At 42.5% G+C, this 12918-nt stretch overlaps 1 protein-coding gene across 3 annotated transcripts in view; it reads left to right on the top strand.

Annotated features, from left to right (window-relative positions):
* The first annotated feature begins 1162 nt into the window (after positions 1-1162).
* Positions 1163-12918, top strand: part of TRIM55 (tripartite motif containing 55) — a 49238-nt gene continuing 37482 nt past the window's right edge. For 2 of the 3 annotated variants that reach the window (XM_017870781.1, XM_017870779.1), the window contains exons 1-4: positions 1163-1699; positions 2573-2745; positions 9552-9717; positions 11636-11731. In XM_017870781.1, coding sequence (XP_017726270.1) covers positions 1532-1699; positions 2573-2745; positions 9552-9717; positions 11636-11731 — 603 coding nt within the window. In that variant the 5' untranslated portion in view covers positions 1163-1531. The remainder of the gene's footprint in view (positions 1700-2572; positions 2746-9551; positions 9718-11635; positions 11732-12918) is intronic. The other variant, XM_017870780.1, reaches the window with a different exon arrangement.

The following is a 12918-nucleotide window of genomic DNA, read 5'->3' as shown; positions in this document are numbered from 1 at the left end:
ATAGCGTATTATTAATTAAAAGAGCTTGTTAGATTCTCAATAAGCTCTCTGTGCACACAGCATTAAGACCACACATAACCAGTCACACTGACCTACACTTCACTGGTAATGTAATTCACACCAGGGATATGTTAACAAAACGTGTTCATTGTCCCAGGTTTTTAAAATCAAGAAGAAAGAAAGCCAAATATCACATATAAACAGACATGGATTTCTTTTCATTTTGATCTGATTTAAAATTTTAAATACAATATATATTGGTTAAACTGTCGCTTCACAAAATCCCAATGAATGTCAGAATCGATGTTTATGACTCAAGAGCAGACCAAGAATATTAGAAATGACCAGGGAAACTATGGTTTAAAAAGTCACCTTGGAGGAAGGGGAAATGCAAGGGAGTATAGTTATTTTGGAGGCAGATGAAATGCAGGTATGGAAATAGGACTCCATTTATACTTCACTTGTCAATGGCACTGGTAACTGTCCCCCAAGGGATGACAAAATGAAATAATAGATTTGCCACCCCCAGGCCCCTGCCAGTTGCTACCACATTACTGATTATTGTTGCAAACTATTATATAATTTAAGAATTTAAATAATCAGTAAAAGACCATCAAATTTGCTTTGTGTTTTTGGGTGTGTGTAGGAGGTGGGGCAGTATAGGATGAAAGAGGGCCAAGGAAGAGGAAAGCAATGCGGAAGAGCAAACAGCATACTAGAGTTGTTTTATCATATAACTTTTTTCTCAAATAATTAGATCATTCACTGGTTTTGAATTTTTATTTATGCATGTATTTATTTATTTATTAGGTGGATACCTTTATGGTGAAGATTTGAATTTAGCTTTTAAATTGTAATTTTTCAAAGACCACAACCCCAGCTGACAAAGGTGAAATACTTAACATTAAGAAAGTCTTTTTGATGATTGCCCTTGTGAAGCCAGGATAACAATTTTCAAGACATGTTTTGTTCATTTTCACCTAAGAAGGCTCCATTAGGCTACTTTCGGTGACTCAGTTCCTACACTCTCAAGACAGGGCTGGCATTAGTCACACAGTCAGACTCTGTGCTACGTTCTGCCCCTTCCTGGAGAAACTGTCGCCAAATTCTCAGTGAGTGTTCACAGAGGGCATGGTTCAGTGGCTAGGCATGCACATTTGCATTTGTTGTTGACAACCGTCAGCTTTGACCTCCTTCTCTTCACAACCCTGTCTAAATGGGGTTTGTAATCCTCCTTCCCACCCACTCTCTTCACTCCCTGGGGCAAGAATGTTGACTCCTGCTTGTCACCTGTCAGGATCCATCCTCCTGTCACTGGCTTATATGGACAAGTCAGCCCACATCACGTGACTGCAGGTTGCTAAAAACAGCTCCGGCACCCACTCCAAACCAGGGCCTGAAACAATGTCCTCCACCGAGAGAAACGTAAAGGACACTTGATCACACAATCCCTGGAATAATATCCAGGAAACACTTGCTGGAGCCACTTGCAGCACCCTTCCCTGGCAGCACACTTGGGGACGGCGAGGAGATGAGCGCATCTCTGAATTACAAGTCTTTTTCCAAAGAGCAGCAGACCATGGATAACTTAGAGAAGCAACTCATCTGTCCCATCTGCTTAGAGATGTTCACGAAACCTGTGGTCATTCTTCCCTGTCAGCACAACCTGTGTAGGAAATGTGCCAGTGATATTTTCCAGGTAGGTTTGTTTGGAATTTGGTTGGGGGGAGGGGGTGGAAAAGATTCCCTTCTCTTGGAATCAAGTGCTTAACATTGAGGTGAAATCCTTTAAAAAACTTTATAAGGTTGCCAGGCGCGGTGGCTCATACCTGTAATTCCAGCACTTTGGGAAGCCAAGGCCAGTGGATCACCTGAGGTCAGGCATTTGAGACCAGGCTGGCTAACATGGCGAAACCCCATCTCCACTAAAAATACAAAAAAAAAAAAAAAATTAGCTGGGCATGGTGGCGGGCACCTATAATCTCAGGTACTTGGGAGGCTGAGGCAGGAGAATTGCTTGAACCCAGGAGGTGGAGGTTGCAGTGAGCCGAGATTGTGCCATTGCACTCCAGCCTGGGCAACAGAGTGAGACTCTGTCTCAAAAAAAGAAAAACAAACAAACAAACAAAAAAAAACTTTATAAAGTTGCATTTACTTTCAAGAAAATCATGTTTCTTTTAATGATTTGGTTTGTGTCCTCTTTACTCCCAAATCTAGTTTTATTTTAATAGTAAGAATCATATATTTTTAAAAATCAAACCATTTAATGTGTTTCAAAACTATAAATAAGTAATTGCTGAAGACTTTAATGTGGAGTTTCTGGCTGGAACTTTTGGTTCTGAAAATGTTGAATGGAAAAATATCTTACGTAGACAGTGGTATGTTCGCATATGACTGTGGATAAGGTCTGACCCCGTGTTTCAGGACCACTTGCTGAGAAAGCCCTGAGGGATGATCTTATGGCAAGCTTAAAGTAGTTCATGTTGTTTGTAGTAGCAGAGAGTGAAAATAGGTCTCAGAGAAGCTACTTGTGGCATTACCCAATTCCTTTTTTCTTACTTGGCAAGAACAGGCCTCTAACCCGTATTTGCCCACAAGAGGAGGCACCACCATGGCATCAGGGGGCCGATTCCGCTGCCCATCCTGTAGACATGAAGTGGTTTTGGATAGACATGGGGTATATGGACTTCAGAGGAACCTGCTGGTGGAAAATATCATTGACATCTACAAGCAGGAGTCCACCAGGTAACACTCTTCCACTCTTCCATGTGTCAAGGCCATCTGAAACTTGTTTTTGTTTGTTTGGTTTAATGGGTTGCTACATGAATGCTTGTTTATCAATCACAGACTGTTTTATGGAAAAATGGTTTTCCGAGTCAGTCCTTCCCAGTGAGACTGAGAGTTGCTCACAGCACGAGACAGGGGAGTTGGTGCCCATGCTTTTGTATCAATTTAAGAATTAAGTGACTCATTAACACTAATCCATTCCAGATGGGGATGTTGAAAGAGACATACTGCTGTCCCCCTACACCTTAAATCCTGGTATTACATCCATTTTACACATTTTTGCACTTCATAGGTCCTTTGTAGCTCCAGATCTCTACAAAGCAAAGAAAAAAAATCTAGTAAAAACTTAATAGAAAATTAATAGAAACGGCATCTTCCAAAATAGCCCAGTTCCTAATTCAAACAGTCTTGCCTTAAGATTGTTTGGATGGTAATAATAAAAACAAAATCCTCTAACATAGGTTGTCACTGTATTTACTCTAAGGGAAGTCACAAAGCAAGGCAAAACCCTGGCCTTTAGGGACTTAAAGTTCAGAGACATGAGGAAAAAAAGATGAAATTCAGGTTATGTTTCCCTATTCCTTATACTGTATTTACTGCATGGTCAGCATTCACTTGTTGATTGCGAATAGCATTGTGATAGCATTATATATCATCCATTCATTTAAAAAATAACAAAAAAGGCTTCTTATTCACCAAACCACATTGGCTATAGAATTCCTTTCCTAGATACAACTCTGTGGGAAGCTTATTCCTAGAAGGCACGATGTGAAGAGCCCCTTTTCAATTGTGCACAGGTCAGTCCAGTCCACAAAGCTTGATAGCAATATTGAGACCATCTAGAAGTGGCCTCATTGTGATTCCATTAGGGGACATGTATTTATGGAACATCTGCAGAGCTCTAAGAGGCTTGTGCTCTTGGAAGGAAAGCTGTTCTATAAATCTAACATAATTATTATAATTATTATAGCTATTAATTTCCGCAAAGATCCAAAACTAAATTAGATAGTACCAGGATCTAGATGGGTTTGGGGAAGAATTGCTGATGACATATTGCAGAGATTGCAGCTGGCTGTTTCCCTTGCTTCCAAAGTCTCTTGACAAGAACAAAAGTACTATTGCTGTTGCTGTTACTTTACAGATTTGATCTCATTGTATTTCACTACTTTAAAATACAAATACACACTGTCTCTTAAAAACTTAACCAATCAATTAAAACCAATTAATTATGAGATTGATGCAAAATTGCGATTTTTGCAATTACTTTTCATGGCCAAAACAGCAATTACTTTTCCACCAACCTAATATTAAGAGAGTTTATATTAACAAGAGTTTCAGTGCTAGTCCAGTGCCTTGCACAGAATAGTTGCTCCATAAAACCCAGCTGATTAAGCAATACCACAAATATTCTTACATAACAAATTTCAGAGCTAGTACAGTGCCTTGCACAGAATAGTTGCCCCATAAATCCCAGCTGATTAAGCAACACCACAAATATTCTTACATGTTCTATTTATTGCAATAAATTTATGTTTTGTTACTTGTCACAGTGGGAATATGAGACATGAAAAAATAGCAATACTTGTTATGAAATCCAGAGAAGAGATGTTAAAACTTGCAGTATTAGTAAAACTACAAAACACATCTTCACCTTAACTATGAAGTTGGCTTGGTGCAGCTGCCAAAAATAGTACCCAGGGCTGGGAAGTAAATTGCACAAAAGCAATGAACGAAATTTCCAACAATAAAGCTTATAGTTGAGTGGACTAGGGATGCCTTTGTGATATTCTGTGATTTTGTTATGCTGTTTTTTCTTGAACTTGAGACTTGCTTGTGGGACAATTTTACTTGGTAGCAGAACCACAAGTCGCACAGAGCACTTGGCCATATGTCTGGGAAGAAACGCAGGTGTCCCCTGGGGGCAGGTAGCCTTACTAGACCAGAACCTTGAGCCTCAGGGTACATTAGGTAACCTTGGAATGACCTTGGATACACAGAGTGAGAAGAGTTCAGCTGTGGCCATTGGAAGGGGGTGGAGGGGTGACCAGTCACAGACTGGGTGTTATTGGTCAACTCTGACCTCCTCCAGAAAGGCTGGAGACTGTCAAACCTAGCATTCTTATTTTATTTTATTTTATTTTATTTTATTTTATTTTATTTTATTTTATTTTATTTTTTTGAGATGGAGTCTCGCTCTGTCGCCCAAGCTGGAGTGCAGTGGCGCAATCTTGGCTCACTGCAAGCTCCGCCTCCCGGTTTGCGCCATTCTCCTGCCTCAGCCTCCCGAGTAGCTGGGACTACAGGCGCCTGCCACCAGGCCCGGCTAATTTTTTTGTATTTTTAGTAGAGATGGGGTTTCACTGTGTTAGCCAGGATGGTCTCGATCTCCTGACCTGGAGGATCCGCCCGCCTCGGCCTCCCAAAGTGCTGGGATTACAGGCATGAGCCACCGTGCCCAGCCAAAACCTAGCATTCTTATCCAGAATTCTGCATGGTGCCAGACTAGCCACAGTTGGGAGTGAGAGACGGTAAGAGAAGGTACTATTTTGGCTAATATTAATAATTATTATAATAATAATTAACTTTAAACTATAACAAGTAAAACTACTATGTGCTATGTGCCAGACACTGTTCAGGGTGCCTAACACACGAATCGTGTGCAATTCCTTTTTTTTTTTTTGAGACGGAGTCTTGCTCTGTCGCCCAAGCTGGAGTGCAGTGGCACGATCTCCACTCACTGCAAGCTCCGCTGCCCAGGTTTACGCCGTTCTCCTGCCTCAGCCTCCCCAGTAGCTGGGACTCCAGGTGCCCACCACCAAGCCCGGCTAATTTTTTGTTTTTTTTTTTTTTGTTGTTGTTTTTTCTTTTTTAGTAGAGACGGGGTTTCACCGTGTTAGCCAGGATGGTCTCCATCTGCTGACCTCGTGATCTGCCCACCTTGGCCTCCCAAAGTGCTGGGATTACAGGCGTGAGCCACCGCGCCTGGTCCATATGCAATTCTTTAATTCTCACAATAATCCTGTGAGGTGTTGATTATTATAATTACTGCTATCCTATTAAAGTGTTTAGTGTCTTAAAGTAACTAACATACACACTTTTTAAAATTCGGTATACGAGACCTCTAAAGAGAAATGCTATCTCCACCCTATTCTCTCTTTACCCCCAAGCCTCATTCACCAGAGTCAACCACTTTTAATTCTTTTAGCTGTTTTTCTGCTATTTATCACCAATGACATGTGCATACTACTGGTATGCTCCTATTCTTTGACTTTTCAATTTTAGACATTTCCTATTGACTTTTGGCTGTAGACGATTAGGACTGAGCCCTCACATGGCTAGACTTTACCCTCTACTGGGGAATTCTTTTACTCTCCCCTGGGTTGAACCCTTTGCTTCCTGGATTCCAGGTCTCCTTATTTGGTGGCTTACTCTCTTGTTTCTATGGAGCACATCCTCAAGTAATCTCTTGAAATGTGCACAAAGTCCTCCTCTTTTCAACCTCTCCCACTCCCTCACTGCCTACTTCTGCCTTCAGGACTCCTGGCTCCTGCAGTTCCAGAGCCTTTCCAGGGTTCCATAGCTCAAGTCAGCTTGCTTATTGTAAGCTTCTCACTGCAGGAACGTAACAGAACTAAGATGCAACTCAAGTAGGTCATGTCCCTTCATCTGGATGTTCCTAATTTCCAATATTTGGTTGACATCTCTCATCTGCTGTCATCTGTGCTCACTTTTTGTCCTTATTAATTTATGCCCTTTTATTTCCTTATCCTCCTTTCACTGGGATTTCAGCAGAATAAATACATACACATATATATAAATACATAAATAAATACATGCTTGTGTTCATTCTGCCACATTTAATTAGAAGACCCTTAATCCGATTTTTGATACGAGTAAAAACTGAGACCAAAAGAGGTTAAGTAACTTGTCTAAGGCCACACAGCCACTACATGGAGAAGCTGAGCTGGAATGAAGCTTTAAGATCAGTTTGGCTGGGTGCGGTGGCTCACACCTGTAATCGTAGCACTTTGGGAGGCTAAGGTGGGCAGATCACCTGAGGTCAGGAGTTCGAGACCAGCCTGACCAACATGGTGAAACCCCATCTCTACTAAATACAAGAAAAATTAGCCGGGTGTGGTGGCAGATGCCTGTTATCCCAGCAATTTGGGAGACTAAGGCAAGAGAATCACTTGAACCCGGGAGGTGGAGGTTGCAGTAAGCTGAGATTGAGCCATTGCACTCCAGCCTGGGCAACAAGAGCAAAACTCCATCTCAAAAAAAAAATCAGTTTAACTACAAAGTTACTACTTGAACTGCCTCACCAAGACCAGATGCCCACTCTTCAGGAAACTTTAGGGTGGCCTCAGGAACCTCAGAGACCAGAGACAGCAGGCTACAGACTCCTCAGTCCAGCCTACACTGAACGGCGAGGGGCCACAGCCAACATTTAGCACTGGGCCCTGACCACAGCTGTGAGCTTGGCTGCTCTCACCTCATAAAAATGTATTTATGTCTTTTTTTTACATGCCAAATCTGTCCCAAGTCTGTTACATGTTTTAAGTTGTACAGAGGTCTCATTATATGCTCATCTATAAGTGGGTGGTGCCTCTGGGGCTGGGCTACAACCTAAATAGGAAATCAGTGTATACAGCACCATGAAAAAAATAAATAAATAAATTGAATCACAAACAAAACTAAATGTAGAGCCTTATGGCTGTTTTCACATTTTCAATATTTGCATATACTGCATAGACCCGTGTTCTGTGACACTATCTCTGGTCACAGTTATTGATATCAGAACAGCATGTGGGACCCAGCTGCCCACTCTTGCTTAACCCACGTTAATAATAAGGTGGAGATACCTAGGAGGGAATGATTTAGAGGGGAAGATACCTTTGACCAGGCAGAGACCAACTTGCCAGTCCAAACCCCAGAGGGCACTGTCATTTACTAAAGGAGTAATCAGGAAGTTGTCTGGTCTCTTCCTCTGCCACTCAGGAGTGCCAGGTGATCACAGGCTTTCCCCATATTTGCCATGCCTTCTCCAGCTGGGTGGTGTTACACTAGAGCACAGAGAATACTGTCCATTAATAGGTCAAATTCCCTTTCGTTGTCTCACTCATTTGTGCAACAAATATTTACGGAGTCACTGCCTCTGTGCGAGGCACCGTTCCGAGTACTGGAGATGCAACAAAAAAGAAGACTCATCATGGCCCCTGCCCTCATGGAGCTGATTTTCTAGTGGAGGAAACAGACAGACCTGAGAGGGGAACAATTTTCTCAATTGTGGAGTTGACTTTCCTTATTTGAGTTCCAAATATGTGGTCAAATCAGAAGGTCATAGACTTCAAGGAAAGCATATTGCTGCAAAACTAGACAGAAATTCCTTTTGCAACAATCAGATTCTAATATTTTGAAACTGGAAGTCCATGCAATTTTCTTATGAGACCCAGGGATTCTCCCAATGTTTGTCCTAATCTCAAGTACTTGACATCCACCTAGCAACTTATAAAGGAACATTAGTGTCTTACAGAGGTACATCAGCATGTTCTCTGCCTTTCTCTGAGTTCTGGGGCTGCAGCTGCAAGATACCACACATCAGAAACAATGGGTTTCAACACCTGTATTCATGATTCACAGTAGGAAGTGCATTTTACATTGTAATCACTTACATATATGGATGGATATATATATACACACACATACATACATATATACACACATACACAAACACACACACAAACACACATATACTTTTGTTTCAGTCACATATATACACATGTACACCTGAAACAAAAGTTTCGAATAGCTATACTTTTTCTTACTACATGTAATTCACAGTATTTGCTATTCCTTTCTATTTTTATTTTAACAATGCGGATCATAGCTCCGTAAATTGATTTCATGGCTCATAAAACCTGTAGTTTTAAAATTGGATCTGTATAGTAACAAAAAAAAATGTAGTCCCAAATCTAAGATGTTGCTAAATAACTATGTGTTTCGAAATTTGAAGAAAGCTTCTGGATTTGGATTTGAATTTTTTTAATACTTCTGAAAACTATTAGCAGCCTCAGTCATTAGATAGGATATATCAGAATTCCTGGGGTTTATATAAGGAGGTACACCCACACTTGCCTCTCATACACAGTTGCATCCAACCAGTACTTGAATTAATAATCAGAAGATTTCGGTTCCATGTGAGCCACGCCTATCCTCACTCCTTCAAGTGAAAAGGGTGTTTCCTGGGGCCAGAGGCTGGAGGGGTGTGACCTAGCTTCTCCCAAAACTTGTGCAAACTTGACTTTTAGTTCATCAACAACTTCCTGTTCTTGGTCCATAATGGGAAAGTGTCCCTTGAGAAACTCGTGAGCGTGTGGACACAGTGCTGGACCACATTCCTGACGGCTCACCAGGGTCCGATGTTCAACTTTCAGTAATTTCACTAGCAGATTCTTCAACCTTAAATAACTTAAAATCGGCCATGTGGAAATACACCATGGAAATGGGCAAATGGTACAAATCAGGGTCTCCACGTCTCTGTCCCTACCCCAAGCAAGTTGTTAGAGATTTGCCAGCACTCCCCTGCTACACCTGCAGAGAAGCTGAATTTGGTGAACTCTGAGCACGTAAAAGGGCCCCTGGGGATCTTCTGGAATAGAGTTGCTGGGCATACAGGGACAAGAAGGAATTTGCAAGGCAGAGCAACAGTCTCTGCTCTGGCCCAGTGAGAGGTGATGGACATTTATCTGCCTACTTCCTCCCAGGCCAGAAAAGAAGTCCGACCAGCCCATGTGCGAGGAGCATGAAGAGGAGCGCATCAACATCTACTGTCTGAACTGCGAAGTGCCCACCTGCTCTCTGTGCAAGGTGTTTGGTGCACACAAGGACTGCCAGGTGGCTCCCCTCACTCATGTGTTCCAGAGACAGAAGGTAACAGAGCTGCTCCCTCCCTCCCCATCCCCATACCTCAGGGCCTTGCTGGGGCCAGTGTGAGTGGCCTCCTCTGGTGGAGGAGGAAAGCCAAGCCACACAGGGCCAAGGGACACTGGGGGCACACAAGGTCAGGCCAAGGGACACTGGGGGCACACACATCTGCAGGAAGATGTGTGCACAGTTGTGCACGAGGCACACACCAAATTCCCTGGACGGTGGGCGGAAAGGCGAGACAGGGCAGGGGTGCCCAGGTTCAGGAAGGGGCGCAGAAGGGCAGGATCCCTGTTTTTGTGCCCTTTGGAGGTTGCTGAAGATGAGCAATGTTAGGGGACCCAGCAAAAGCTCAAACTGCTCAATATTATGTGAAGTTTAGAGTACAGATAAGAAAAGGACAGCTTTTTACCCTAATCACAGAATACTTTTCTTCATCCACCCATGAAAGGTTTCTTTGGTCCTCCTCAATGCGTTTTCTCTTGCACTCTTAGTGAGGGAGGGTTACACTAATGACATACAGTTACAGAACAGCTTTAAAACACAGACTTGTGCTGGCCCTCCTGTCACTGGGGCCAGTTGCCTAACGACCCCTCTGAGTGTGGTGCATCCCCCTGACCCCAGGGCCTCAGCCATAGCCCCCTCTACACTTTACCAACCTGCCAACATGGTTTCATGCACGAGCAGGTCAGAATTTATCCATTTGTTGCAGATAAAAGCGGAGTTGGGTACTCCAATAGGTGCAGCCACTCCAGGCACTGAGAATTTGAGCAGTTCCACCGCTCAGTTTCTTCCATTTAGAATCATCAGCTCCACATGTGATCAGTGTTTTACTGTGAAGATCAGCACTGGAATCAAATCTGGAAGTAAAACTCTTGGGCAACAGCAACTACAACTAGTGGCCACTAAGTGCTAAAGCCAGATTTTGCAAATTATCCAAAACATTTGTTTATTTTTCAATCCAGTTACAATTTATTCCCCCTTCTGTTCTGCCCACCTCCCCCAAAGTCATAGCATGATAGAACTGGATGGTAGCTGTTTCACAGTCCTTCCTTCAGAGCCCATAGACTCATGTGAGATGGACAGAAGGACAGACTGGTGGGACCCTCACCCTTGCTCCTGATTGGCCAAAGTAGCTTCACCTCCATATTAGCTTTCATTTGAAGAAGGTTCTGCAGCTTTAAAATATTTTATAATCACTGTTCTGGTCCCGTCTTCTCCTTCTAAATGTGAGAAAATTAGGCAGAAATTGAATATACGTTTTGCCCAACATCACAGAGAAGTTGGGGGTAGAGCTGGACCAAGTACATGTGTCTCCCAAGTGCCCATCTAGTGCTCCCGGTGGCTCCATCAGCCAGCCTTGGGAAGGGGGTAAATAGGAACAGTAGAATCTCTTGCTAAGTCAAAAGAGCAAAGGAATTTCAAAGTTGACATTTCTCTCCTAGAACCAGTTCTTTGTTTCAGTGTGAAGTTTGTAATGACTTAGTCTAATGTGTGTTTGTGTCTATATACACTACATTCTTATGCCCATAATAAATGTATGTTGAATAAATGAGATTTACTATACACATTTCCCAAGTAAAATTGACCCTTAGTTCCACTAGGTAAATAATTCCATTTAGGTCCCTGAAATCGCATATTTGTCTCCATGTCATTTATGAACAATACTTGTAGTTCTTTAGCTTGAACATATTGATCTCAATATTAAGAATGTGATGAAAACTGTGAAACCTCTCCCTGCACAAATGTATTCATACACAAAAGTTTGCCTGCAATATCAGGAGGTCCACAGGCCTCCCTGTTAGTCCTTAGGGATTGCATGTATCCTAAATTAAGAACCTGTAAAGACAATATTATGACCAGTTCACAGTTGGGGTGACTAGGAAATCCCTAAGATATTGGGTTCATGTTTTCTCTTCATTAGTCTGAGCTCAGCGATGGCATCGCCATCCTCGTGGGCAGCAACGATCGAGTCCAGGGAGTGATCAGCCAGCTGGAAGACACCTGCAAAACTATCGAGGTGAGTCAGGTGATTCTCACAGGGTCTCAACCAAGCCTGCAATACCCGGGGGTTTGTGGCTTCCTCAGTGCCACACTAGGCATCCCTGTTCTGACCTTTCATTCTTTGCTTCTAGAATGGCCTCCTTCCTGATATGTCTCTGAAATATTCACCTCCTGCACAAAAAGAGACATTACCGCATGAGTCACTGAGGCAGATGTTACCACAATTACTAGGGCTATTGTTGCATGTGTTGTTCTTTCTTCCTTTTGAAAGATTAGCTACAAGAAAAATAAATCCCCCATCATGGAGATCAGTGTTGTTGCTGTTACAGCAAACTTCCTTGGTGGAAATCCAAACTGTCTTAGGAAATGCTCGTCGGTGCTTTAGACAGTCATAGGCAGGTCTGAGCTGCACTTCTCCACTCTCACAGCAATACTGGGAAGTGGTTGTCAGGAGGAGAAAGATCTGCCTAGCTATAGTTAGAGAATGGCTCGGGGGCTGTGAGCTCATGGAGGCCAGAGTTCAGGCTCATTCATCACCACTTGCCCTCTGCCTGGCCCAATGCCTGGCACATAATCAACACTCAAAAAAAAACAAAAAACTAAAAACTAAAAACAAAACTTGCTGAATGAATAGATGAGTGGCTGGTTGTTTAGCTCATGTATGTGCTTGCCGTATAGTAAGTAGAGCAAATCTGCTTGTCCCTCAAGATCAAATATAAAGTATGTCACTACTGGAGGCCTTTAAAGTGTGGAAGCCTAAAGAGAGTTAGCTATGTGGCAGATATCTTTTCAGGAATTGAAAATTCACTGACTAGTTACAGCCATGTTGCTCTGGGGCAGGTGTAAGATATCTGGGTTCAAGTCCAGGCCCTGGCTCTGTAACCCGGAGCAGTCCATTACAATCTCCCTGCTCTAAGCTTTGGGGTCATTGTTTTTGTAGTTGGACCTCTGTGCAGAGGGTGGAGGTATGATGCTGTTCAGTTCATGGCATATAGTTCTCATTGCTGGGTACAAGCCTCTCTTGTTATCTATTTATTTCCCATTATCCTCATTTCCCACTCTTGTTCTCCTCCCCATAGATCACCACTCTAACATGTTTGATGTTCTGTTTGTATTCTTATAAAATATGTATTGTGTTATATGCATGTCTTTTAATTTTATAAATGGTATTGTGCGGTATTTTTCATTCTGCTTCTTACTTTT

Source organism: Rhinopithecus bieti, unplaced genomic scaffold (assembly GCF_001698545.2).
Source record: "Rhinopithecus bieti isolate Rb0 unplaced genomic scaffold, ASM169854v2 scaffold_5022, whole genome shotgun sequence".
Taxonomy (NCBI): Eukaryota; Metazoa; Chordata; class Mammalia; order Primates; family Cercopithecidae; genus Rhinopithecus; species Rhinopithecus bieti.
The sequence above is the reverse complement of the archived record's forward strand: the minus strand, read 5'-3'. Positions and strand labels throughout refer to the sequence as shown.